General features: G+C 34.1%; 1 protein-coding gene across 6 annotated transcripts in view; it reads left to right on the forward strand.

Moving 5' to 3' along the window:
• The window catches only part of LOC131031036 (methionine aminopeptidase 1A), a 75,964-nt gene extending 64,999 nt beyond the window's left edge, over positions 1-10,965 (forward strand). For 5 of the 6 annotated variants that reach the window (XM_057962043.2, XM_057962042.2, XM_057962045.2 and 2 more), the window contains 5 exons: positions 838-911; positions 1,013-1,082; positions 1,356-1,421; positions 1,515-1,603; positions 10,511-10,965. In XM_057962043.2, coding sequence (XP_057818026.1) covers positions 838-911; positions 1,013-1,082; positions 1,356-1,421; positions 1,515-1,603; positions 10,511-10,579 — 368 coding nt within the window. In that variant the 3' untranslated portion in view covers positions 10,580-10,965. The remainder of the gene's footprint in view (positions 1-837; positions 912-1,012; positions 1,083-1,355; positions 1,422-1,514; positions 1,604-10,510) is intronic. The other variant, XM_057962048.2, reaches the window with a different exon arrangement.
• Positions 10,966-24,930: the final 13,965 nt, after the last annotated feature.

Below are 24,930 nucleotides of genomic sequence, written 5' to 3' on the forward strand. Positions count from 1 at the left end.
CTAAATTAATTCATTAAATTGTGATGTTATATATTGGACTTTTGATAATGCTGAACCAAAATAATTAAGAATCCATAGATGGAGTTACACGTCATCTAGGCTTCTGAGTAACAATTAAACTCTGTCTACTTTAGAAAATAGCTAAAATAGCTGTTGTGACTTTGTCAAACTTCCGACTTATCGTAGAACATGTCAATGAAACTAGATAGATATCACATGTAACTTGTCGTGTTGTATTAGCTTGGCTTATTTGTTGTAACAGTTGTTTTGAACTAACCTTTTTTTTCCCAGTCTTTTATGTCTATAATTCTATTGACTTAAAACTTTTAATGAAAATGATCTATATTGTTGGTACTTATCTTTCATTGGCAACATTTTCAAAGTGTATTAGTTCTCATCTTTTATTGGCAACGTTTCTCAGCTTCCCTAATGGGAAGAGGTGTTGCTTTGCACTACCGTTTTTGTTCCAGTCTTTTTATGTTTATAATTTTATTGACTGGAATCATATCATGAAAATGGTTGAAATTTTTGAAGTACTCGTCTCTAATTAACAACTTCGGTCTCTAGTAGATTGGGGTTTACTCATGTGTGGCTGTGGTTAAGATGCTATATATAACCTGTTTATGTATTTCATGGGGTGCATTGCTTATCATAAACAGGTTTTTTTGTCTGTTTCCTGGATCTTGTTCATGTATAGGATTTTGTTGCATTTGATTGAACTTCTGCAAAATTATAGAAAAGTGAACAACATATTTATGGAGGTTTGATTGTGCAGTTTATGATATCTAATGAGTTTTTATCTCCCACTGAAGTGTTCTGTTCATTTGCTATGCTTAGTAAAACCTGGAGTAAGGTTTCGTGAAGTGGGTGAGGTTATCAATCGACATGCTTCAATGTCAGGGTTATCTGTGGTATGGGGGTCATTTTATTTGGACATTTTAATTTTACTTTAGGTTGCATGCTCTCCTGAAAATATTACTCTCTTTGTTGAGATTTGTAGTATGTGGAACAGGTGAAATCCTATTGTGGGCATGGTATTTGTGAGCTCTTCCATTGCGCACCAAATATTCCTCATTATGCTCGTATCCTTTTGACTCAAAATACCCTTTGACTTGAACAGCCCCGGATATTGAGCTTTCTTTGGCTTCTAGTTCTTGTTTAATGATCTAGGGAAAAATGGAGACTACAAAAGATGGAGTATAAGTTATTCATTTTGAGTCATGTATGACCTGTATTATTATGCTATAAATATAATTTAAGTTTTTTATGATTTTGTAATTGCAAGAGGAAAACATTATTATAGTTGGGTGGCACTCTCTTGAAATTTGGGAAATATCTCCTTGACCTCAATATAGGAAATAAAGCTGTTGGCATAATGAAAGCAGGTCAAATATTTACAATTGAGCCTATGATCAATGCAGGTATGACATATTTGAATAGGGTTGTTTATTTATTTATTATTGAATTCAATATTATATTTCATTTGTCACAATGAAAGACTTCCACTTCAATAGGAGTATGGCGCGACAGAATGTGGCCAGATGGATGGACAGCTGTGACAGCAGATGGGAAGCGTAGTGCCCAGTTTGAGCACACCCTCTTAGTGAGTAGTGTTTTGCTTTATCACTCCATTGCATGTTTACAGGGTATATTATATCTTGGAAATTTGGTAGAACCTAGGTGCTTTCATTTGCCACTGGTACCAGTACACCTTCTTAAGTAAGACATTCAATTATTTAATCTACTGAACTGAGTATGAACATTTAGCAGGTTTAAATAAGGAAATGACAAATGGAATGCACACACACATTAAATCTGGTAAATTATGGATACTCTCTGAATAGTGATCCAGACGAGTAGATGGTACATTCTTATACATATGATTATCAGTAGCATCTCATTCAACGAGGAAGCATAAAATCTTTCATCAGCATGGCAGACTGCTTTGTCTACAATATTTGAAGTCGGAGGGAATTTCTTCTGAACAAATAAATGATATCCTGGGAATTTCTGTGTGAGATTTTTAATTATCTTAGGAAAACCATAAATTTTGCACTCTGATTATGAACATCTTGCGCTCTTTGAAAAACTTTGCCTTATTAACATTTTCTTATGAAAATGTACTAGGGTTTGTGCAGTGAACCTTATTAATAAGTTACGAACTGTCCCAACTTCACATGAAAATATACACTAATGTGCAATTGTATGTATTAATATACTTCAAGTACCTTGAAAATATTAAGTAATTTGTCTTAACCCAAAACCACAAAAGTACACAAATACCTCCAAATTGATGTGAAGGGGTAAATATATAGTTTTCCCCGAGCTCACACAATTTTTGTTCATTCTTTTTATTTTGTTTGGTAAATCTTAGGTGATGTTATGGGCTACCTTTACCACAGTGTGGAGTAAACTGACTACATTCTTAAAAATATTTAATCATGGATCCTACTCAAATCATTAAATTTACTCCATAATTGTTACAACACAACCTTATGATATGTTCCCTAGAGTTATGGGCCACCTCATTGCAGCAAAGGGGATTTGAACATGTATCATACTTATGTGAGTCTCCCTTATTGCCTGTATGCCACAATCCTTAGGGACATTTTTGCCCATTTAAATTTCAAAGGGTTAGAAAATAAAGTTTTTGTGAGAAACCATAATAATTAATATGGCATTTGGGTTTTATTAAAAGCTATAGTCACAAATATTAAAGACCATGTTATTAGATATTGGAAATAAAAGTGTCTAATGAAGTGTAAAAATTTAAAAGCAAAAGATGTTAAGGATAAAAAATTGTGTTCCTTGGTAATTGAGTAATCATTTTGAACTAAAGGAAGGGCATGCTTCTCATTACGTGAATTTGCCTTTTAGCAGCTACATTCTTGCTAGCGATCTGTATTCTATCCACAGTTGGTTTACTAAGAAGTTTTATAAAGCTAAAAAATATATTTGGTGGGCCCAATTATAAGTTAAATAGGAACAAGTTATTTTCTGATAATTTGATGGTAAGTACTGTTCTTTCAACTGCAAGGTTATGCCTTTGGTTAAGATGACATGATCGAGTGGTATTTGTCACCTGAAATGTATCCAGCAGTTGGACCTGGCCTCATTGGTTGAAATATGTCGTATCCAAAATTGGACAACTAAACATATTTTTGCTGTGAAAGCTCCATAGTTATCCATCTGAATTTAACTTGGGTGTTTTCCGTGCTTTATTGTGCCTCTTCCTAATTGACAAAGAAAGTAATTCACTTTATAAAAAAATTGTATAAAGTAGTGTCCACTTTAACAATTGAGTCTGATAAAGCATATGTTGACTTGAAAATTTTATTGACTCAACCAATCAACCCTTTCACGGTTTCACCTATTGTGAAAGTTAAATCAGAATCAAACTACTTTAATCATGAAGAGATCTTCTAACAAGATGATTAATTAGATGTAAAAGTGTAGTTTATTTGCTATGGTAAACTAACTTGTGTGCACAGATGTGTTTCAATTAACATAACTGCGTCATATACAAATTGAGAAAGGGTAAAAATCATTAATCTAATCTTTATTTGGATTGGTTTCTCATGAAAGCTATTAAGTTAACACCACAAATGAGTAAGCAAAAATAAAACAAACAGCAATGATGTATTAAATCAATATCAAATGATTGCTATAAAATAAACCTACGCTAAAAGGAAAAGGCAAACTAACTAAACTAAACCAAAAATAAAAATGCCTAAATTAAAGTTAGTAAAACACACCATTATATAATATAAAAAGAATCATATTTGAACAAATAGAGCAGATGTATTATGTAGAACAATTTTTTGTGCCACGAGTGTGAAGCATTTATTATTTGGATAGCAAAGTTGAGACATGAAGCTGTGCATGATAACAATATGTCCCCAAATCATCAAAATATTGAGCTTGAAACATTATCAAATAGTCAAATTGATATCAGATTAAACCTTGATATAACTAATTGCTTCAAGCAATATACCTTACCACCAGAAAATTGTCATCAATCTTCCTGCAATTCGCATGTTCAATTCACTAGTTGGTCTCGCACAGAAAATACAGCAGAATGAAATCTTAGAATGCTAGTATATCTTTAATATATCTCTCCTTGAAATGAGTCTTCAATATCCCTTTTAAAGACATAGCTCGGTTATAGTTGGTTATCAACTTTATAATGACTGATATTTTTTTTAAAGTTTTAAAAACTCGACTATGAAAATAAAAAAGAATACAATACATACTTTATAAAGTAGATTTGTACTAAAGTTATTGACTTTATAAGATAAAATAACTTATGAATTAAAACAACGTTTAATAATCATTATGTATCTATTGTTTTTATAAAGTAACTTTATAAGGAGTGACCAAATGGAATTGATTTTGGTTTTAAAACACTGTGTCGACTAAAGTCACTTAACACTTTAGGTCAATGATATAAGAACACATTATCAATTATTTTTATGGGTGGGATCCACTTAATATACATTTTCAGCCTAACCCAAAGGGGTAAACCTTCCTCTTAATAATGTAAGACTCTTTTGACATCTTAAATATCATTCACATTTTTAAACTTATTTTACCATATATCTACATTGCATATGCAGCATCATTGCATGAATGTGATAAAATATTCTTCCTATTATATTTAGTGTTTACATCAGAAAATACAAAAACCATTTTGCATATTCAAACAAAAATATCACCACGATCTGTTATGCATATCATCAACGTGCAGTCAATAAAACAATACTCATCAAATAAAACAACAAATATCAAATATGTCCAACTGAAAATAAAGTCTTGCATGTCAAATACTATGCTGGAAGTAAAGTTTGACTATCAAAGCAAAAGAAAATTTAAACTAATCACAAGAAACTTATTTTGCCTTCTCATTTATATGCTCTGCAGAGGTCATGTCAACAAGAACAATTCCTTGATTTGTCTCGCATTCCATGAATTCAAAAGGATGTCTTTCCATCTCTGCCCAAGTTACTTCATTGTTCTCTTCAACCTCCACCTCTATCTTTTTCCGCATTCTTTTGATCACTGGTGTATAGAAGAGGGCCTAGCACATTATAATTGCAATTTGAAGGGCTTGATTCATTTGATGAAAGTGAGGTAGAAAGTGCAGGACTATTAGTTTCACGTTGGTTTAGTGGAATTGTATTGGTGAGAGAATTTGACACCATAGCATTTGTCCCTTACTAAAAATATAAGGTACTGTAAGCTCACCTGTTGCACCTTGAGTCATAAGTGTGCCATGAGAATGGTCTTTTATAAGGAGAGATATGCAAAGGGCTGTGAGCTATGTTATGAACCATTGTTTGAAAACTTGAACATGGCATAGACTGAAAAATAATTGAATGAATTAATTACGAATATACAATGTATATGAATGAAAACCCTTTTCACGTCCAATAATCGCGACCCCGCGTGCTGAAAAAAACCTCAAAAAATGCGATAACTTCGGCCAAAAAAAAAGCAGCTTCAGAAAACCCACAAATAGGTGGTGTGAAAACCAGAAAATAACCGTTGCCAAAAAAAACAAAAAAAAAAACTCAGAAATCCGATGAGAATCCGATGCAACAAAGTTGCGAAAATCTGCAGAAAAGAATGTGCCCTAGCCACACAGGGCGCAAACCCTATAAAAAATGTTACCAACTTTCAGAAATCTCACTAATGATTTTTTCATTTAAAAATCGATTAAAAAATTCTGGAAAAAAATCCAAAAAGAAGACCATGAATTTTTATTAAAAAATTCGCCAAATCCTAAAGAAGCCCATTGATCTGCTCTGATACCATGAAAAATAATTGAATGAATTAATTATGAATATACAACGTATATAAAGGAATTACAAGATGGTGTTCTAAAAAGAATGAACCGTTAAATTAAAGCTTCAATATGAAACTAAAAAGCTAACTATGCATTAGTGGCACTTAAAAGACTAAATGAACTAAAAAGCTAACTAAGATGACCATTATAGAATTAATATTATATTATTTTAATATAGACTTACCGACCCGAAATTTTGACTTAGGCTTGTGAATAAAAAAACAAACAAACAAAGATTATGCAAAGAAACATAAATTAATGTGTTTAAAGAATACATTGACATAAGTCTATTCTTATCACCGGTTTATCATAATTCAAAGGTTGCGTATGTCACTTAAACACCCAAAATTTGAAATTTCAAAGTTTCGAAGTCAAACAATACATTGCATTACAATAAAACTAAAAATAATGAATGTATAACAGTACTATAATTGTTTACATGTCTTAAAACAGCCAAATAAGCACATATAGCAATAGAAAAAAGAGTCAAATATGCAAATACTAGAGCCTGAACTGAAATGCAAACAAGTTAAGGCCCACCGCAAAATTAGGGTGGTATAACTTTAACGAACAAGAAAGGATGCAATGCTGATTATGAAAGCAATAACATTGTGATCATTAAAAAAGCAGACAAGCCCTTTGAAAGAAATTCATCGATTTAATGGGTTAATTTTAGTCAAAAGATAAAACAATAGAAATAAGATAAATAAACAAAAAAAGGTTATAAAATATTAAAAACAAAGTACTAAAGAGACTGTTGGCATTATAACAAACAAAGGGAGATTGTTGGCATTTCAATTAGGATATTGAGAAGGTTGTTGATGATTATGGATATAACTGATTAAGGATGTTTACTGTCTTAATATTATTATTTTGTCATTGATGTCAAGAAATTGATTTTCTAATTTAGTATGATGTTGCCATATCTTAAGAAGTATGATTTGATGAGTATAAAGATGTCGGTAAAAGACACAGAAAGAATGTGATGAATAAGAGGAGAAATAAGTTATTCAATGGGCAACTATTATTGAGTTAGACAATGATGAGATCATGATGTTTAGATTGTTTTGATATCCTACATATGCTATTGTTTGTAAGGTTAATACTATACTATGTTACCGAGCAAAGAACCTACTCGGTAAACCCTAAGGAACCTAGTTGGTAAACCCTAAGGTTATCGCTATCGGTTAATGAAGGTGGAATGTCTATCGAGTGAAGTTTAGTATTCACCGAGTTGCAACCGAGCTGTAATAAAATGCATTAAATGATTAAAAGCGTTATTCAATGAAGGAAGCTAATGAGTTGGAACTGATTAAATGATTGGTATGCCGTGCATGAAGTTTGTTAAAGAATCTATGGCAAAGGAAAATCGGCAGGAAGATCTACAGCGCAGATTGAACCACAATACTTTAGCACAAGTTCCAAGAAATGTATGCAAGTTCCAAGGCAAGGTAAAACGTTTTCAGATCGAAGGATACATTGAACCTGGTCAAGTTTGAAGATCTGATGGCTATGATTGATCATGGAATATGTGATCAAGGAGATTAAGCGGTTAGCAAATTGTTTATAAATAAGGAACTGGTGATAAACAATGCATGCGGGCAAGTGTAAGCACAGGGATGCTACACAGTGTTTACCAAGCACAGAAGCTTGAAGACCTGTTTGAGAAACAGAGTATAGAGCCCAGCAGAGAGACAAGATAAGTTCTATGACTAGATTGTATTGAACAAATAAGAATCTGCTTTAGTATTTTAGATGCAAGTTGCAAATATATTTTATTACTGTTATTTTGTGAAGTGACAGAAAATCTTTTAATCGAGTGGACTTAACAGTCTTATTTGTAAATCCTCTAGCAAGGTGACATTTTGATTGAGTGTTTGAAATCCTTTGACAAGGTCACTTCTAACAAAGTGAAGATCCTAACAGATTTGAAGGAAATCCCTTAACCGGGTCACATCTAGCAATGTGTTTGTAATTTTTAACAGGATTTGCTTTTAACCAAGCATACTCTAGAAGAGTATATTTCTTAGTGGGTCCGAAATCCCACAGTGGTTTTTCCCTATTTGGGTTTCCACGTTAAATCTGGTGTTATGAGTGTTATGATGATTTTATGCTTATGAGTTTGAATGTTTAGCAGTTTTGGTTATATTACTGAAGTATATGTTACCGAGGTTGAATCTGTTGTTTTTATGGAAGATTAAGTTTGTATGATTCACCCCCCCCTCCCTCTCATCCTATTAGCTTGGCATCTGTACTTACATTAAGTATCAGAACTATCAGAGACATCATAAACAGTATGACACACATGTAATATTGTACTTAAACTATTCAGAAATATAACACCTTTGCTAAAGCAAAATTAGGGCTTCTGAAAATTATTGGAAATATAAGGAACTAGGAATTTTATTCCTTCTTTGAAAGTGATTTGTTATCTCTTTTCAAATACAAAAAAAAATGGCTAGGGTTTTGAGGGTGAAAATAGAAATTAACTTTTAAACCTTTGTTCTTTTTAAAATTTTCATGACAGTCAAGTAGATGGTGTTTTCCTCAGTGTATCAAATTATGTGGTCTTCTATCAGTATTCAACTGCCTAGTTTTGAGTCAATCTCATTAATCCATATTTCATGAAATATGGGTCAATGAGATTGACTCAAAAACTAGGCAGATCACATTATTTTTCATTATAAGATATAAAAAAATCATTTGAAAGCTCTTTGAATTTACTTTCAAATGATGAAAACAATACATCAGTCAGAACAAAATTTATATTCTGTTGAAACCAAGATACTAGAATTATCAATTTTTCCATAACATCAAATTACAGCAGCTATCTTGTCTTGATACATCTAAAATCAGTGATTATGAACTAAGTTAACAGGTTCTTCCCTGCAAGCCTGGGTTCTGGTCCTAGGTTGGCCCAGGTACTGCTCCGTTCCTGCTACGTCTCTGGGTTCGCCCAGGGACATACCAGGAGCCCAGACACAAACCAATACCAAATTCTGCTCACATTCCAATCTGATCTGTATTAGGATAGTTATTCTTTTCCAAGTCATTAACGAAACTTTTAACATGATTACAATCAATATTATTCTTTTTTATTTCATTTATTTGAGTGCTTAACTTAGAAAATAGAAGTAAACATCAAAATTTGTAACTTTTGAAGTGCCGGTTTTTATGACAGCAATTACAGAATATCAAATTAATTAATCGATGCAAGCTTTTGGCTCAAGAAATCATCTGCATAGTTTACTTCTTATGAGAAATGTTACATCTTTCAGAACATACACTGTTAAGAACCATAGTAAATTTCTCATGCTTAAATGTTTGATTTGTATATTCATATAGGCTTAGGATTATGTTTAACATATGAACATTACATCATAATACAGAATTCACAGTAGATTGAACAGCAAGCGATAGACATCATTAATGAAATAAATAACAGCTATTTATGGCTGCAGATGAATGGTTTTGTAACTTCTTAGCTTAGATTTGTTCATGTATCTGGTCTGATCTTTGCTCAATGGATTAGTAGTAAACTTGGTCATACCTACAAACACAAGGAATCACTACTCAAGAAATTTTAAAAAATAGTAGGGCCAAATAACACCTAAAATTGAGATTGCACTTGAAAATCCAAAAGAGGAAAACTCCCCAAAAATATGAAAATATCATATATACTTGTATTGATATGAAAATAGACTGTTTATGTAGAAGGCTTGACCTTTATTTATAGTGAAGTGGGCAGCTTCTTACACAAGCCAATAATATTGAAAATTGTAGCGATATACCCCATTTAACTATCTGCAATGCCACAACCTACCACCATGTGGTACGTACTTGTCATTAAATATGAGCTTCGTAGCAAAATGGCTTATTTACATTACAAAAGACTTTATAATGGCTTCTTTCTTGACACGTTATGATCATGCCTATGAAGTTTCACGAGGGGGAAGACATGCTATGATCAATGATACATTTATAATAAATAGCAAGCATAATGACTATCAGTCTGTAAAAACCATAAATGCTATTCATTGACTCATAATATGACGCATCTTTTGTAACTTTTTAAAATGGATTTTCACTGCAGTCCCGCCACAAAGGCTTATGGCATATGCTAGTGGAATGTGCTGTATGATGTTTCCAATCACTAATAGATCATCACAGTTATATGTTAGTAATTTGGACTTGTGGCTTATGTATGAGATTTCCAAACGGTTTCTCTACAAGTAGCAAGCATTTAGATAGGATTTAGCCTGATCTTAGACTTACGGAGCATCACAACAATATGTTCATTATTTTGATTAATAGTTTACATACAAGATTTATAAACCGTTTCTCTGTAGCTGATGAGCATTTCAGTAGGATTTTACCTGAAACATGTATGTATAGTTCATGTGTATAAAATCAAAATAGGTGTTCTCAAATTTAAGTAGAGTGAGGCAAGCAAATCTTTGAAAGTTGACATAAATATCTGAAACTTCTTTCTGCCAAGGCATTTAGACATTTTTGTTTGTCTGATACATTTATATTCTGGATGGCTGGGGTTTACACGATATTCATATCATATCTATCCATGATCAAGCATTTCATCATTTTTTTTCTGGAAATGTGTTTAATTATAAAGGGTTCTATATCTGATGACTATTTGTGTAAATGCAGGTAACAGAGACAGGAGTAGAAGTACTGACAGCACGCTTACCCAGCTCTCCAAATGTCTTCCCATGGTAGAGTCCATTTATGATTGTTGAGCTGCCTGATGTCTGAAAATTGAAGCTGGACGGTTATGGTGAGCGGCTGCTTCTTTGCACATCATTGTTCATCCAGTGTATAAGCTATCCAGGCGTTGGCTTTCAATACCTGATTCTCAAACTGTTCTAGATTGCAGAGTACAGCTGTTCTCAAGAAAGCTTCTGAGCATGACTGGCATATTTCAAATAAGTTAAATCTTTGTCAAATTTTCCCCTTTCTATTTGTCAAATTTTCCTGATGGTCATAACATTTATTAAACTTTAATTTATTTGACAAACTTGTACATGCCTGGATGGAATTGTTTTTGCTGCATCTAAATTTGTTTGTGGAATAGGAAACCTCAAACTTGTCTTTCTTTTTTAACACTTTATTTTACCTGTGAAGATCAAATTCCCTTAATACTTATGGCTGTCATTAGCTATGATATCATCTTACAAGCTAGCTATACATATAGTGGTGGAATTTTTTCCAGTGCTTTTTACTCCATTTTTCTTCAGCCAAAATGTAGCTTTCCTTGATAATCTCTTTTAATTTGTTAATTCTTATTTAGGAATTGATGTTTGAAATCAGGAGCTCCTTTTTATTCTAATTCAACAATATTATTATTGTTTAAGCCAACAATTCATGGTGTTACTAAGAAGTGCACTTTGGGTTCAACTGCAAGATTGCTTGTTAAATATGTTAAACTATATGTCAAGCCAAATGGAGAAAACAAAGATAAAAGGTGAAATCAATGAAATGGGAGTGAACAATTAGAATTGGAAGTTACATATATTTGATGATGAACTTTCTAGCAAATGCCATTGTAACCATTGTCAGATCTTCCTTTTTGTCACCCTTTGTTCTTGTAATGTATATGGAAATCATGTAGTTTTGGAGCGTTTTATAATTACAAGTGGTGTATGGAGCCAAGGATGATTCTGGTCAAACGTTAGTCCATTTATAAAGTCAAGTTCATATTGGCTGTGCAACTTAGTGTAAATGATATTCTATAATAATGAAATGTCGCAAAATTAGGTGTTGGAAGACCATTTATATTATTTTCAGCTCCAAAGGGTTAAGTTCATATTGGCCGTGCAACTTACATTGTAATGTCCCCACTTTTCTAGTTGCTATTCAGATGCATAGATTTGCCTGTTAACCATCTCTGCAGGCAAATTCACAGGGTAGGGGATGATTGGTTAGCAAAAGAGGACCAATACTTAGTCAAATTTTACTTTGGTGAGCTATTTATAATAAAAATTTATAATATTATGTTATAAAGTTACTTTTTCTAAATTAAGGAAAAATTAATAAAAAAAGTAACTTATAACTTTATCTTGGAATAAGTAACTTTATATTAAAAAGTTGCATTGCACACTTTCTTAGAAGGTTTTAATAACTTAAAAGCTGGTTATTATTTCATGATAAGACCCCCCCTCAAGATGGCACCACATTAAGGGAGAGAAATATTCCAAGGAATCTTTAAAAGATGCCACAAAGAGTTCGATTTAGGGTTGAAGTGATAAAAGAGCCTTGTACGTATCATTTTTGGCATTATTGGAGATTGGTATTTTTGAGAATTATTTGCATTTGCAGGTTTGCAATGCTTGCAGGGGCTGAAATTGGGTTTGAAGACGAAAATCTTCATATTTTGGGTGAGAGGATGAAATCCCTCATTGTTGTGCCATCGATTTTGCCAGGAACGTGCATATTTAGCCAATAAGGGCCAAAAATCAAAGTTTGTGAGCAACTATAGCAGGATTAAAGATTGAATATCAGATTTTAGCAGGTTTTGGTAAGTTATTTCAGAGTTTGTGGAAAATTGTGGACAACTATTCTCTCCCTAGTCGAATTGTACCACCTAGAGCATGCTTGGATTTTCAATAAAATAATTTAATGAGTTTTGCATTAGTGTATTCATACAAATCTCATCATCAACAACAAATAAGTGAAAATCCATTGGTTATTTGGTGAACTTGGATCATACTGGAGATAAAGAGCAAAACAATGGGTAGAAGATGCACCAAATTGGGGTTTCTCCTGGGAAAAGTTAAGGACATGCATTGGAATATGGATTTTTTCACTAAATTGTTTTTTATAATTATCTAGTAGGTGAATAAAGCTCTCAGGAGTCATTGGTTGAAGTTGGAGGTGCTTCATTCAGTCATTTCACTCGTTCAAGCCAATAAGTTACTCTCTATTCTCAACGTTGGATTCCTAGTAGGCCATAGTTGGCTTGGATTGTTGAAGATAATCATTTACATTCATTTGTTCTTTGCTGATAAATAAAAATTAGAAGTTTGAGATTCATTTTTTGTCAACCATTTTATGTGTTATTGTTATTCATTTTGTATTGTCAATTCCAAAAGCTTAAAATTTTAAAAAACTAAAAAAAACTCATCTAAAAACCAAAATTCCAACCATTGGCCAAAGAAATCAGACTTAGAAAATTATATCAAATTGCTCCAATCAGTACTCAACATCTTTCAGTGGTATCAGAGCGATGATTTTGCCAACCTGTAGGTCATCGAAGTGATTCTATGTATCGGGGCAGATTTGACACTTAACAAGTTCTACACACTTAAAAGGGCTTAGGTGGATTTGACCTTTGTAACTAAACAACCAACAAAGAATGATATGGCTAGTCAAGAGAATAACTGGAATGAGGGAAGACAGGAGCGACTTGATCTTGATGAGATGATGAGGAGCTTGGCTGATGCGCGACCAAGAATTGTCCAGGTTCTTGACAAATTACAGAATACACAGGATAGGATGGATTTGGGAAACCACAGGGATAGGCGCAAAAGGCATAGCAAATCTGTTTCAGCTGCTGGTAGTCGTGGCAGCAATAGGACACCTTCTTCCTTGGGAAGTGCATCTATTTCACCATGGAGAGACATGACACATACTAGGACAACCTATAGACCTATGCTTCTTTAGTTCACTCTTGGAGATGAACCACCATTGGCTGATCTACAAAATGTAATGACTTTTCAGAATGCAGTTATGGCTGCCACTGATGAGTGGGCTCGACTTCCGGTACACGTCAGGGATGCTTTACCTTTGCATCAATATTGTATGCAACACAGATTCTATGAGGGGACGAAATGATAGATGGCCCAGACAACAGTGGAATAATGATTTGAAGAAAGCCACAGACAAGCTTACCTTATCCACATTTGATGGTAGTGGCTCCATTAGTGCACGAGCATGGGTCCATAAGTTGGACATATACCTATTTTTGAAACCTATGGGTGAAGATGAAACCTTTGAGTGTGTTGTCCTACACTTAGAGGGAGTTGGATAGCATTGGTGGCACCATGGATTGGTCACTCAGAATCATGCTCTTATTCACTCATACTCAAAGTTCACAGAGAGACCGATTGCTAGGTTTGACAGGAAGGATGTGGAATTATATTATAGGGACTTAGCTCTCTTGAAGCAGTCAGGACATGTGGAGTCTTATATTAATGAGTTTTAGCGTATAGCAGTGATGGTGCCTGAGATGCTTGATAGGAGGGTAGTGATGCTTTTCATTGAGGGTCTACATGAGAGACTTTGTGGTTTAGTCAAGGCTTTAAAGCCTAAGAATATGTAGGAGGCCATACAGATTACATTAGACTTGGATACCTCACCTCCACCCTCCACTTTTCAACAAAACAAAAACTTTTCCAGGAACTCCAAACCCTTCCAAAAAACATTTACTTCGTAGAAGGGAAACAACTCTTCTCCTAAGATTGATCAAGAATCTAGGAAAGAATTGAGAAGAAATAAGTTGTGTTTTACTTGGAAGGAGCCCTAGGAACCGAGTCACAAATGCCTTGGTCAAGGCAAAGCCCATTTCATTGATGTGAGCTCAAAAGTGGAGGATGAGCATATGCAGGACATTGATGATGAGGGGATGCATAATGAGCCACCACAAATAGAGCTCAATTCTACGGATGCATATGCTACGACTAATGTCACTATGGACACACTTTCAAGCTTTCATAAGTTCCACGCCTTCAGACTGAAGGGGACTGTTCAGGGGCAGTGTGCAGTGTGTTTGGTAGATACTGGAGCAACCCATAATTTTATTGATCAGTACCTGGTAGAGAAACGTGGGTTACTGTCAGGGGAATTTTCAGTATTTGGAGTGAAGTTTGCAAATGGTACAATGTTGGGATGTACCAGGAGGCTTCCTCAACTCAGTATTCAAATGGGAGAATACACATTGATAGATGATTTTTATGTTCTGCCATTAGAGGATTATGATGTAGTTATTGGTGTATGTAGTGGTTACAAGGGATTGGCAGATATGTCATAGATCACCGCGGGATGTAGTTGGAGTTTCTAGCTGATGGTAAGAAGAGAATATTGAGGGCATTGTCAGATGGAGGCCTCAAGGAGGTTTCTTTACGCAGGATGGAGACTATTATCAGGCACCAAGACATCCTTTGGGCTACACAATGCTTTATCTCATCTAAGGCACCTTCATCTCAGGATGGCAAAACTTATCATATAGATATCCAACATATTTTAGATAAGCATGGGGTGGTGTTTGGTGATATACCACTTGGTGTATCGCTTGATAGAGGCTTTGAGCATGTGATAGAGCTAGAAGAGGGAGCAAAGCCGGTCATGATCACTCCATACCGTCATCCTAAGGCCTACAAAGACAAGATAGAGAAGACCATCAGAGAACTACTAGATATGGGATTTATCAGGCCGAGTTCCAACCCTTTTGCTTCTTCAGTAGTGCTGGTGAATAAGAAAGATGGGACCCTTCATATGTGTATTGACTATTGTGCACTCGATAAGAAAATCATTAAGAATTAGTATCCCATTCCACACATTGATGAGCTACTGGATGAGCTTCATGGCACAGTTTATTTCTCAAAGATTGATCTTCGATCGGGGTACCATCAGATTAAGGTGTGTGAGTCAAACATCCACAAAACAACTTTCAGGTGCCATTACGGTCACTACGAGTTCTTAGTGATGCCTTTTGGTCTCACTAATGCCCCAGCTACATTTCAGTCATGCATGAACTACATATTCAATAAGCATTTGCGTAAATTTGTTTTAGTATTCTTTGATGATATCTTGATTTACAGCAGATCATGGGAGGAACATTTGAGGCACTTAAATGAGGTGTTGAGTATATGGAATCACAGTCTTTGTATGCTAAAATGTCCAAATGTGAATTTGGCCTCACAGAGATTTTATACTTGGGTCATGTGATAGGTGTGGATGGAGTCAAAGTTCATCAAGAAAAGATCCAAACCATTCTTAACTGACCACCTCCTAGGAACATTTCAGAGTTGCGTGGTTTTCTTGGGCTTTGTGCTTATTACAAGAGGTTTGTTAGAGATTATTCTAAGCTTGCAACACCTTTGACAGATCTCACCAGGAAAGGGACTTCCAGATGGACTCAGGAGGCACAGGGGGTGTTTGATAGGCTTAAGCAGGTAATGAGCACTTGTCCTGTGTTGGCACTTCCTGGTTTCACCCAACCTTTTGTGCTCAATGTGATGCTTCGAGAGAGGGTGTGGGTGCAGTGCTCATGCAAAATCATCATCCTATTGTATATGAGAGTAGGAAATTGAAAGACAGTGAAAAATTATACTCTACATATGATAAAAAAATGTTGGCTATCATGCATGCGCTCACAAAATTCAGACTGTACTTGGTTGGAAGGAAATTTATTGTTAAAACTGATCATAACAACCTTGAGTACTTTTTAGAACAAAAGGATCTCAATGAGAGACAACAAAAGTGGGTCAGTAAGATCCAAGCATATGATTTTGACATTGAATATGTCAAGGGGAAAAGGAATGTTGCTGCTGATGCATTATCTAGGAAGCCATCTATTTTTGCCCTTTGTTCATTGAGTGAGATTTCAGCTGATCGAAAGTCTCAACTTTTGGTAGAATATTCCAAAAATTAGCATGCTTGTGAAATCATGGATGGGATCATTCATGATGATAGATACATGGTTGTGGATGATGTGATTTACTATAAGGGAATAATTTATTTGGTTCCGGAATGACACTCCTATAACAGGACACCAGGGGTATGACAAGACCTATAGGCAGATTAGAGAGAGGTTCACTTGGAAGGGCCTCAAAGATGATGTTTTACAACATGTAAGGGAGTGTATTACTTGCCAACAAAATAAAACTAGAAATACATACCTTGCTAGTCTGCTGCAACCTTTGCCCATTCCAGAGCAAAAGTGGATGGGTATTTCAATGGATTTCATCACTGGACTTTTCAAGGTGCAAGGGAAAGATTGCATATACGTAGTAGTGGACATGTATTTCAATGGATTTCATCAATGGACTTACAAGGTGCAAGGGAAAGATTGCATATACGTAGTAGTGGACAGGCTGACTAAATATGCTCATTTATTTCCCATAGCAGCAGATTATATAGTCTCATAGGTTGCTAATGTATTTTTCAGAGGTATTTCAGCTTCATGGTCTTCCAAAGACCATTGTTAGTGATCGTGATAGCAGGTTCATGAGTTCTTTCTAGCAGGAATTGTTTACTCATTGCCATATAGTTTGGCTCCTAGCACTAGCTACCATCCCCAAACTAATGGACTAACTGAGATCGTGAATAAATGGATAGAGGGGTACTTGCACAACTATGTGTCGGGACAACATCATACATTGGCTTGTTGGTTGTATTTAGGAGAGTTTTGCTACAATACAACATATCATACGTCTATTGATATGACTCCTTTTCATGCACTATATGGTTATGATGCTATGACTTTTATGGATTTGGCACTTGGGGATAGTAGAGCACCATTGGCACAGGATTGGCTTTAGGAGAGCCAAGGCATTCTTAAGGCACTTAAGGAGAACATTCAACGAGCCCAGAATCAACGAAAGCTATATGCCGATCGCCATAGGATTGAGAGGTCATTTGAGATTGGAGACATGGTGTTCTTGCGTCTCCAACCTTACCGACAAAGTACTTTGAAGATGAGTGGGGCAGAGAAGCTCAAACCTCGATTTTATGGACCATATCGTGTGTTGAGGAGAGTTGGAGAAGTGGCATATGAGATTGAGCTATCACCAGAGAGAAAAAATCATAATGTCTTTCATGTATCTTGCCTTGAGAAGACAATTGGACATGGCACAATGACTACATCAATGTTACCACCCTTGGATGAGGAGGGGAAGTTGGTTATGGTACCAGTTGAGATCTTGGATAATTGTGAAGAATTTATGGAATAGAGTAATCCGGGAATACTTGGTTAGATGGCAGGATTTGCCCATAGAGGATACCACTTGGGAAGGAGAAGCTATTTTGCAACATCCAACTCTTCAGTTGCTTGAGGACAAGCAATCCCGAGAAGGGAGGACTGTATTGTCCCTACTTTTCTAGTTGCTATTCAGATGCATAGATTTACCTGTCAACCGTCTCCGTAGGCAAATTCACAGGGTAGGGGATGATTGGTTAGCCAAAGGGGACCAATACTTAGTCAAATTTTGCTTTTGCGAGCTATTTATAATAAAACTTTATAATATTATGTTATAAAGTTACTTTTTCTAAATTTAGGAAAAGTTAATAAAAAAAGTAACTTTATAAGTAACTTTATCTTGGAATAAGTAACTTTATATTAAAAAGTTATATTAAAAAGTTACATTACACACTTTCTTAGAAGGTTTTAATAACTTAAAAGGTGGTTATTATTTCATGATAAGACGCCCCCTCAAGATTGCAATAAGGGAGAGCAAGATTCCAAGGAATCTTTCAAAGATGCCACAAGGAGTTCAATTTAGGGTTGAAGTGATAAAAGAGCCTTGTACGTATCATTTTTGGCATTATTGGAGATTGGTTTTTTTTAGAATTATTTGCATTTGCAGGTCTGCAACACTTCTTGCAGGGGCTGAAATTGGGTTTGAAGACGAAAATCTTCAGATTTTGGGTGAGAGGACGAAATCCCCCTCACCGTTGTGCCATCGATTTTGCCAGGAATCTTCACATTTAGCCAATAAGGGCCAAAAATCAAAGTTTGTGAGCTGCTATAGCAGGATTAAAGACTAAATATTAGATTTGAGTAGGTTTGGGGAAGTTATTTCAGAGTTTGTGGCAAATTGTGGACAACCATTCTCTCCCTAGCCAAATCGTACCACCTAGAGCATGCCTGGATTTTCAATAAAATAATTTAAAGAGTTTTGCATCTGTTTATTCATACAAATCTCATTGTCAACAGCAAATAAGTGGAAATCCATTGGTTATTTGGTGAACTTGGATCATACTGGAGCTACAAGAGCAAAATAGTGGGTAGAAGACACACCAAATTGGGGTTTCCCCTGGGGAAAGTTCAGGAAGTGCATTGGAATAGGGATTTCTTCACTAAATTGTTTTTGATAATTATCCAGTAGGTGAATAAAGCTCTTAGGAGTCATTGGTTGCAGTTGGAGGTGCTTCATTCAATCATTTCACTTGTTCAGACGAATAAGTCACCCTCTATTCCCAGCGCTGGACTCTTGGTAGGCCATAGTTGGCTTGGATTATTGAAGATAATCATTTACATCTATTTGTTCTTTGCTGATAAATAAAAATTAGAAATTTGAGATTCATTTTCTGTCAATCATTTTATGTGTTGTCATTGTTATTCATTTTGTATTGTCAATTCCCAAAGCTTAAAATTTCAAAAAACTCAAAAAACGTATTTAAAAACTAAAATTCCAACCACTGGCCAAAGAAATCAGACCCAAAAAACTATATCAGATTGCTCCAATTAGTACTTGGCATCTTTCATACATGCAAATGATATTCTATGGCAATGGATTGTCTCAAAATTGACATTGGAAGACCATTTATATAATTTCAGTTCCAAATGAGTCTAGCCTATAATTTGAAGAATGCTGGTTGGATTTGATAGAATTTGGTTGTAGATTGTAAAGGGCCCTTACAATGATATATTAACCACTTAAATTCAAGCTACTTTTAGTTCTCCCACCTTCAACCTAAACCTAAGACACGTGAGAAGCTCTCTAATCGATTTCTTTTGTAGACCTGGTCTCTTTTTAGCTTGTTTTTCTTGAGGTTCTACTCTCACACTCAAGTATCTTAAATGAGTAATGGGTTCAAAGAGTAACTTGTGAGATGAGTTATATTTGGTTAATTATTTGTACCATAATATAATGATTCAAAGAGAAACAATTTAATTGTAAAATTATCATGGAAGTCATTAGTTGACTTCATGTATATTAAGTGGGTTAAGTATATCCTAATATAATGATTCAAAGAGAAACAATTTAATTGTAAAAGTATCATGGACTGTTGATTATTTGACTACTATATTTGAGTATTGAAGAGTAATGTATGGTTTAGCCATACCTTAGGGGTATATATTTTTTGAGGAATAAAAAAATGGTCACATTGATACATCATACATTTTGTGTTGTAATATATGCTTTTATTTTAATTACATTTATTGGACATTTGGTTCTTAGCATTATTGGTACTTGAATGCAATCTCTTAGTAGCCACCATTTGACTCTTCATATTTTAATCGTGTATTAAATTTGCATCAAATTCAAATCTAAGCCAAATAATGTCATAGATTGAATTGAAGAATATCCAACAAAATTTGTAGCAAAATGCTTGTATTGCTAGTGATTTGAGGTTGCACATTTACATCATATGAAACTTCTCTATCCAAATGAGACTCCTAGTAGAAATGGCAAGTAATAAACATGAGGATTGTCCAAGGTTTGTCAACCTCAAAGAACAAGAGTGACATAATAGGTGTGGAGAAAAAATATCAAAATATAATATACCATTCGTAGAAACTTCAAAGGTGACTCATTCACTTTGCTACAACTTTTTTCCGATAAATCTTTTGTACTTGGATTTCTTGAGAATTATAACTTTGAACCATGACATTTGAATGATTTCTTTCTTTGTGTGTGGCTCTAAGGATTGGTCTTAGATTTTACAACACAAGGCCAAGCCATTTACTAAGAGCAACAATGGATTCTTTAATAGTGGTCCATGAAACATTGCTCCTAAAATGGATCATAAATTAAATGGCAATGCTTCTTCCGCATGGATTTGCTAAATGGAGTTTTTTTCAAGTTGAAGTATCATTTGAGCGTTGAGAAAATTCTTGCCATGTCATTATGTTTGGAACCAAGGCAATTCATTTGTTTTTGATTAAGCAAAAACAGGTTTTTAAGGGACCCAAAACCCTATACAAAACGGGTTTTAAAAGGGGCTCCTACAACCCACCACATGAGATGTTCAATCAAGTTCACAAAATGGAACAAAACAAAGAAAGGGTAGAGACCCCAAAGGGTAGCCAATTCATTTGTTTATGTTTGTTTATTGACTTAAAAAACCTCTTATCATCACTTGATCCATCTATATAAAAAAGATCTTGGTATTTTATTGTAAGAATGTTGTTCACAATTTTTAAAACCAATTTGCCAAGCTTTGACAAACAAGTAGGTTTTGGCATATGTTTAGCCATTTTGAGTCCATGTTTGAGGTTCAATAATGTTGTAGATTTTATCATGTTAGTGAACTCTATAAGGATATAGGGACCAAATTCAAAATAGTATAGAAGTTTTTCTTTTCTAAGATTGTTATTTATCAATTTCAAGGATTCAATTACTTTGATAAACTTTTTTCTAAAATTGATTGGATCGATACCTCAACAAATAGAGAAAACAAAGTAAAATAATTATTCTTTAATAGTAAGCATATTTAATACATGACATAAATGGGTGAAAAACAAACAATTCTATATTAAAAGATTGTTGGACGATCATGTAGTTTAGGTATGGTGGTCCAATGAAAGCTAACCCAATTCTGGTAGCCTCGAATTCACTCATAAATTCATATGCTTGATGGGAGCAAGACACTATTTCCTTCATTAAATCAATTTAAATATGTGTTCACAAGGCCTACAAAATGTGCTTGCAGTGCCTAATCTATGAATGTTCTTTGGTTTTCCCCGCTTATTTATTTTTCCCCTCAAATTTAGGCAGCCTCACAAGAAAAAGCCATAGATATTTTTTCCTCTTAGTTTATAATCTTTTCAATTGGATTTTAAATTCTTTTCTTATTCTAGGATCAACTCCCCATCTGTCTATGCACTAGGTTCAACCATATTTTTTTGGTATTTTTCACATTTTTGGGCATGCTTTTCTCCAAGAAACGGCTTGCCCACTTTTTTCTACACCTTTTGTACTCAAGTAAAGGTTTGGTGTTTCTTTCATAAATCTAAATGTCACATAAATGATTGACGAAAGGACTATTCGTTAAATTCTAATTGGTCACCTTCCAAATCAATTTTGGTTCTAGTCGGACAATTTAAAAAACACATTATTTTTTTCAAATACCCCTCTAAAATACAACTCATTTTGATAGGTTGGAAGTATGAAGCGAGTTCATCTCCACGAAAAGCAATGCCAAGTGTGCTTCTAGGGTTAATGCCATCGTGCATCACCATTGTTAGATGATTTTTGTATGATTTTCATTTATATTGTTGATGCCATTTTCATGTTGTTGAAGTCATAGTTGCTTCCAAAGTTAAAAAAAATATTATTAAATGAGATTATGTATTCACGTTTGCCAAAAACTTATGCAACTTCAAAAAATGCCATTGCATTTTGAGTTTTCATGATTTAGTTAGAGCCCCAATTTTTTCTTAAGTGTCAATCTATCATCATAAACTTCACTTATTTCTAGTTTGATTAATATGCTCTTGAGCTTGTTCTACATTATCGAATCAAGAATTTGAAAAGGGATGATACATTCTATTATTTCCCTATCTACAACAAAAAGGTCTTTATTGAGAGGAGAGGTGATAAAACAAAATGAGTTGCAATCTTACAACCATGGCTTAAGAAATAATTTTGTAGATAGTATGACAAAGGGATATGGATGGCTTAAAAGATAATCTTGTAGATAGTATCATAGAGGATATGGATAATTTTTTTTATAAAGGATGAGGGTGAATCTAGCTTGGGGATTATTACAATTAAAGTTCCAAACAATATTCATGGAATCTCCCACTATTGTGTATACATCTTTGAGCACAATATGAAACTAATGTTATGAAAAGGTAGCAAGGAAATTGTCTAGGCCTCAGGGTGGGTGGGAGGTTTAACTAGAATCCAAAGAAGAGCCTTGGGGTGGCTAGCCTAGGGATGGGAGGAAGAAGAGCCAAAGAAGTCCTTGTAAATGCTACTCTGGGCACCTTATATAGGGTCCATAGTGTCTATCTGATTCCCAACATGATGCTTATTTGACTCTTCTATCTTTAACCTTATGGATTTGGAGTAGAACAACACTAATTTCTCCCTCTAGGAATGGGGACATAAGTTAACTTTGATATGTCAAGTTTGAAGCCTCCCTACATCTAATAAAATCGTTAAAGAAACTAGGAAATTTCTCCTCAATTTTTGAAAGTTGCTTAAGAAGTGTTTGATCGCTCAAGGAGATGGAAGAAATTTTATTCATGTTTCACTAAATGTGATTGGAATTGTGAAAGAAATTTGTATTGTAAGCTTCATCCTTAAGACTTTTCTCTAAATCTATGTCGCATATAAATCTTTTCCCTCTTTTGAAGCTCTATTATTTTTCCAAATAAGGTATGCTCCCATTAATAAAAAGATTGGTCCATGCTCATGAAAATAACCAACTTGGTGTGCAGATTATTCCTATACTCATTGGGAGATTTAGCTTATAGTTGGTATTTAAGCTTACTAGCTCATTTATAAATAGTCAGGAAGATCTGGAGAAATCCTTTATCAATCAATTTAGAGTATATATTGACTAATATATCGTGTACCATCAATCTATCACATACATGAAAGAACCAAATAAACCTTTAACAATGTTTAATACAAGGTTCCAAAAATTATACAAAGCATTGGAAGCACATTATATTGTCACAAAAGGTGTAGCTAGTCAAGTATATTTGAAGGTCACAGATCCTCTATCTGTTTATGTTTTAGAACTCTCACTTTTGTACAAATGGATACCTTAGCTAAGGTGTATAGTCTAGCAATCTAATTGCAATAAGAAATAAACCCAACTCTTGGAGGAATAGGTGGCACTTTGCAATCTTCAAGATGCAAAAGAATACAAAATTAATTACCAGTAGTGGAGATCATGCTTTAGAAAACAATACATCATTAATGAATCCAATACCCAAAATGCATGGTACTATTCTTATACCACAACCAAACAATTAGGTTTATGTAACTTCAATGCTAACTTGACCTACTTAGGTTCAAAATAATATTATTGTCTTCCTTATTTGATGGAAATTCATTATTTGAGATGAAAGTAACAACAAAATTAAACATATAACCAACTAGCCAAGAAAATTAGTCAAATGTAAATAATGCTTCTGAACGAACTACAAACTTGACATTTCAAATATAAACTTTGAAGAAAATTTATCTCAGAATATCAATGTATTGAAACAATTTAGGATGAACCCTTAAACTCGAAATTAAAACAATTATTTAAATCAAAGAAATTCCAAAAAGTTAAACAAAGGGCATAATCAAATATGTTTAACAAACAATGGGACACAACCTAATAATGGTGGAATTGCTAGCCCTTATAATGAGAAAAATAAAGATAATGGAGATTGCATGATAAATGTATCGAATATGGTCAACATGGTAGAATTAAACCCTTTGACTGTACAAATTGCATGACATAGATGTACATTTTGAGTTGAATTGACTACAAGGAGAAAATGGATTGAAATTCTCAAATTGACTCGCAAACATCTTATAATGCCCCCAATGACAATGTAGGTAATGTGAATACAACTGTTTTGAAGAATATAACAATCCTAAAATTGAAACTTATGATGCCCAATATTTTTAAATAAGAAAGAAGAATTATTTCATGAGAAATGATAAGAAAGGTCCTGTCACAACTTCTTTATCACAAAATACTACATCAACTCCTTAAACATTAATATGATAACAATCCACCATCACCCAAGGGACCACCAAATGTTTAGTTAAAAATGAATCCAATCATAACAACTACGATACATTATCAAACTAAGGTTGGTTATGATATAACATAAGAGTTAAAGAAAATCAAGTCTATCATGCCTATCTTTCTTGTCTTACATAATAACACTAATCAAAAAATATTTGACAAAATTCATAGATAAGCTAGGGACATTGAAAGATAAAGCTAAAGTAGTAGCAACCATTATCTTTTTTTCTTAGTATCAATATATTCAAGGAGAATCTACACAAATTTTTGGTAGACTTAGATGCATTTGGAAATGTCAAATGTGACTTACTCCATATGCAAGAAATTAGGAATTTCCCCCACTAAAACTTAGAAGAAGGTAA

The sequence above is a fragment of the Cryptomeria japonica genome, chromosome 3 (genome assembly GCF_030272615.1).
Source record: "Cryptomeria japonica chromosome 3, Sugi_1.0, whole genome shotgun sequence".
NCBI lineage: Eukaryota > Viridiplantae > Streptophyta > Pinopsida > Cupressales > Cupressaceae > Cryptomeria > Cryptomeria japonica.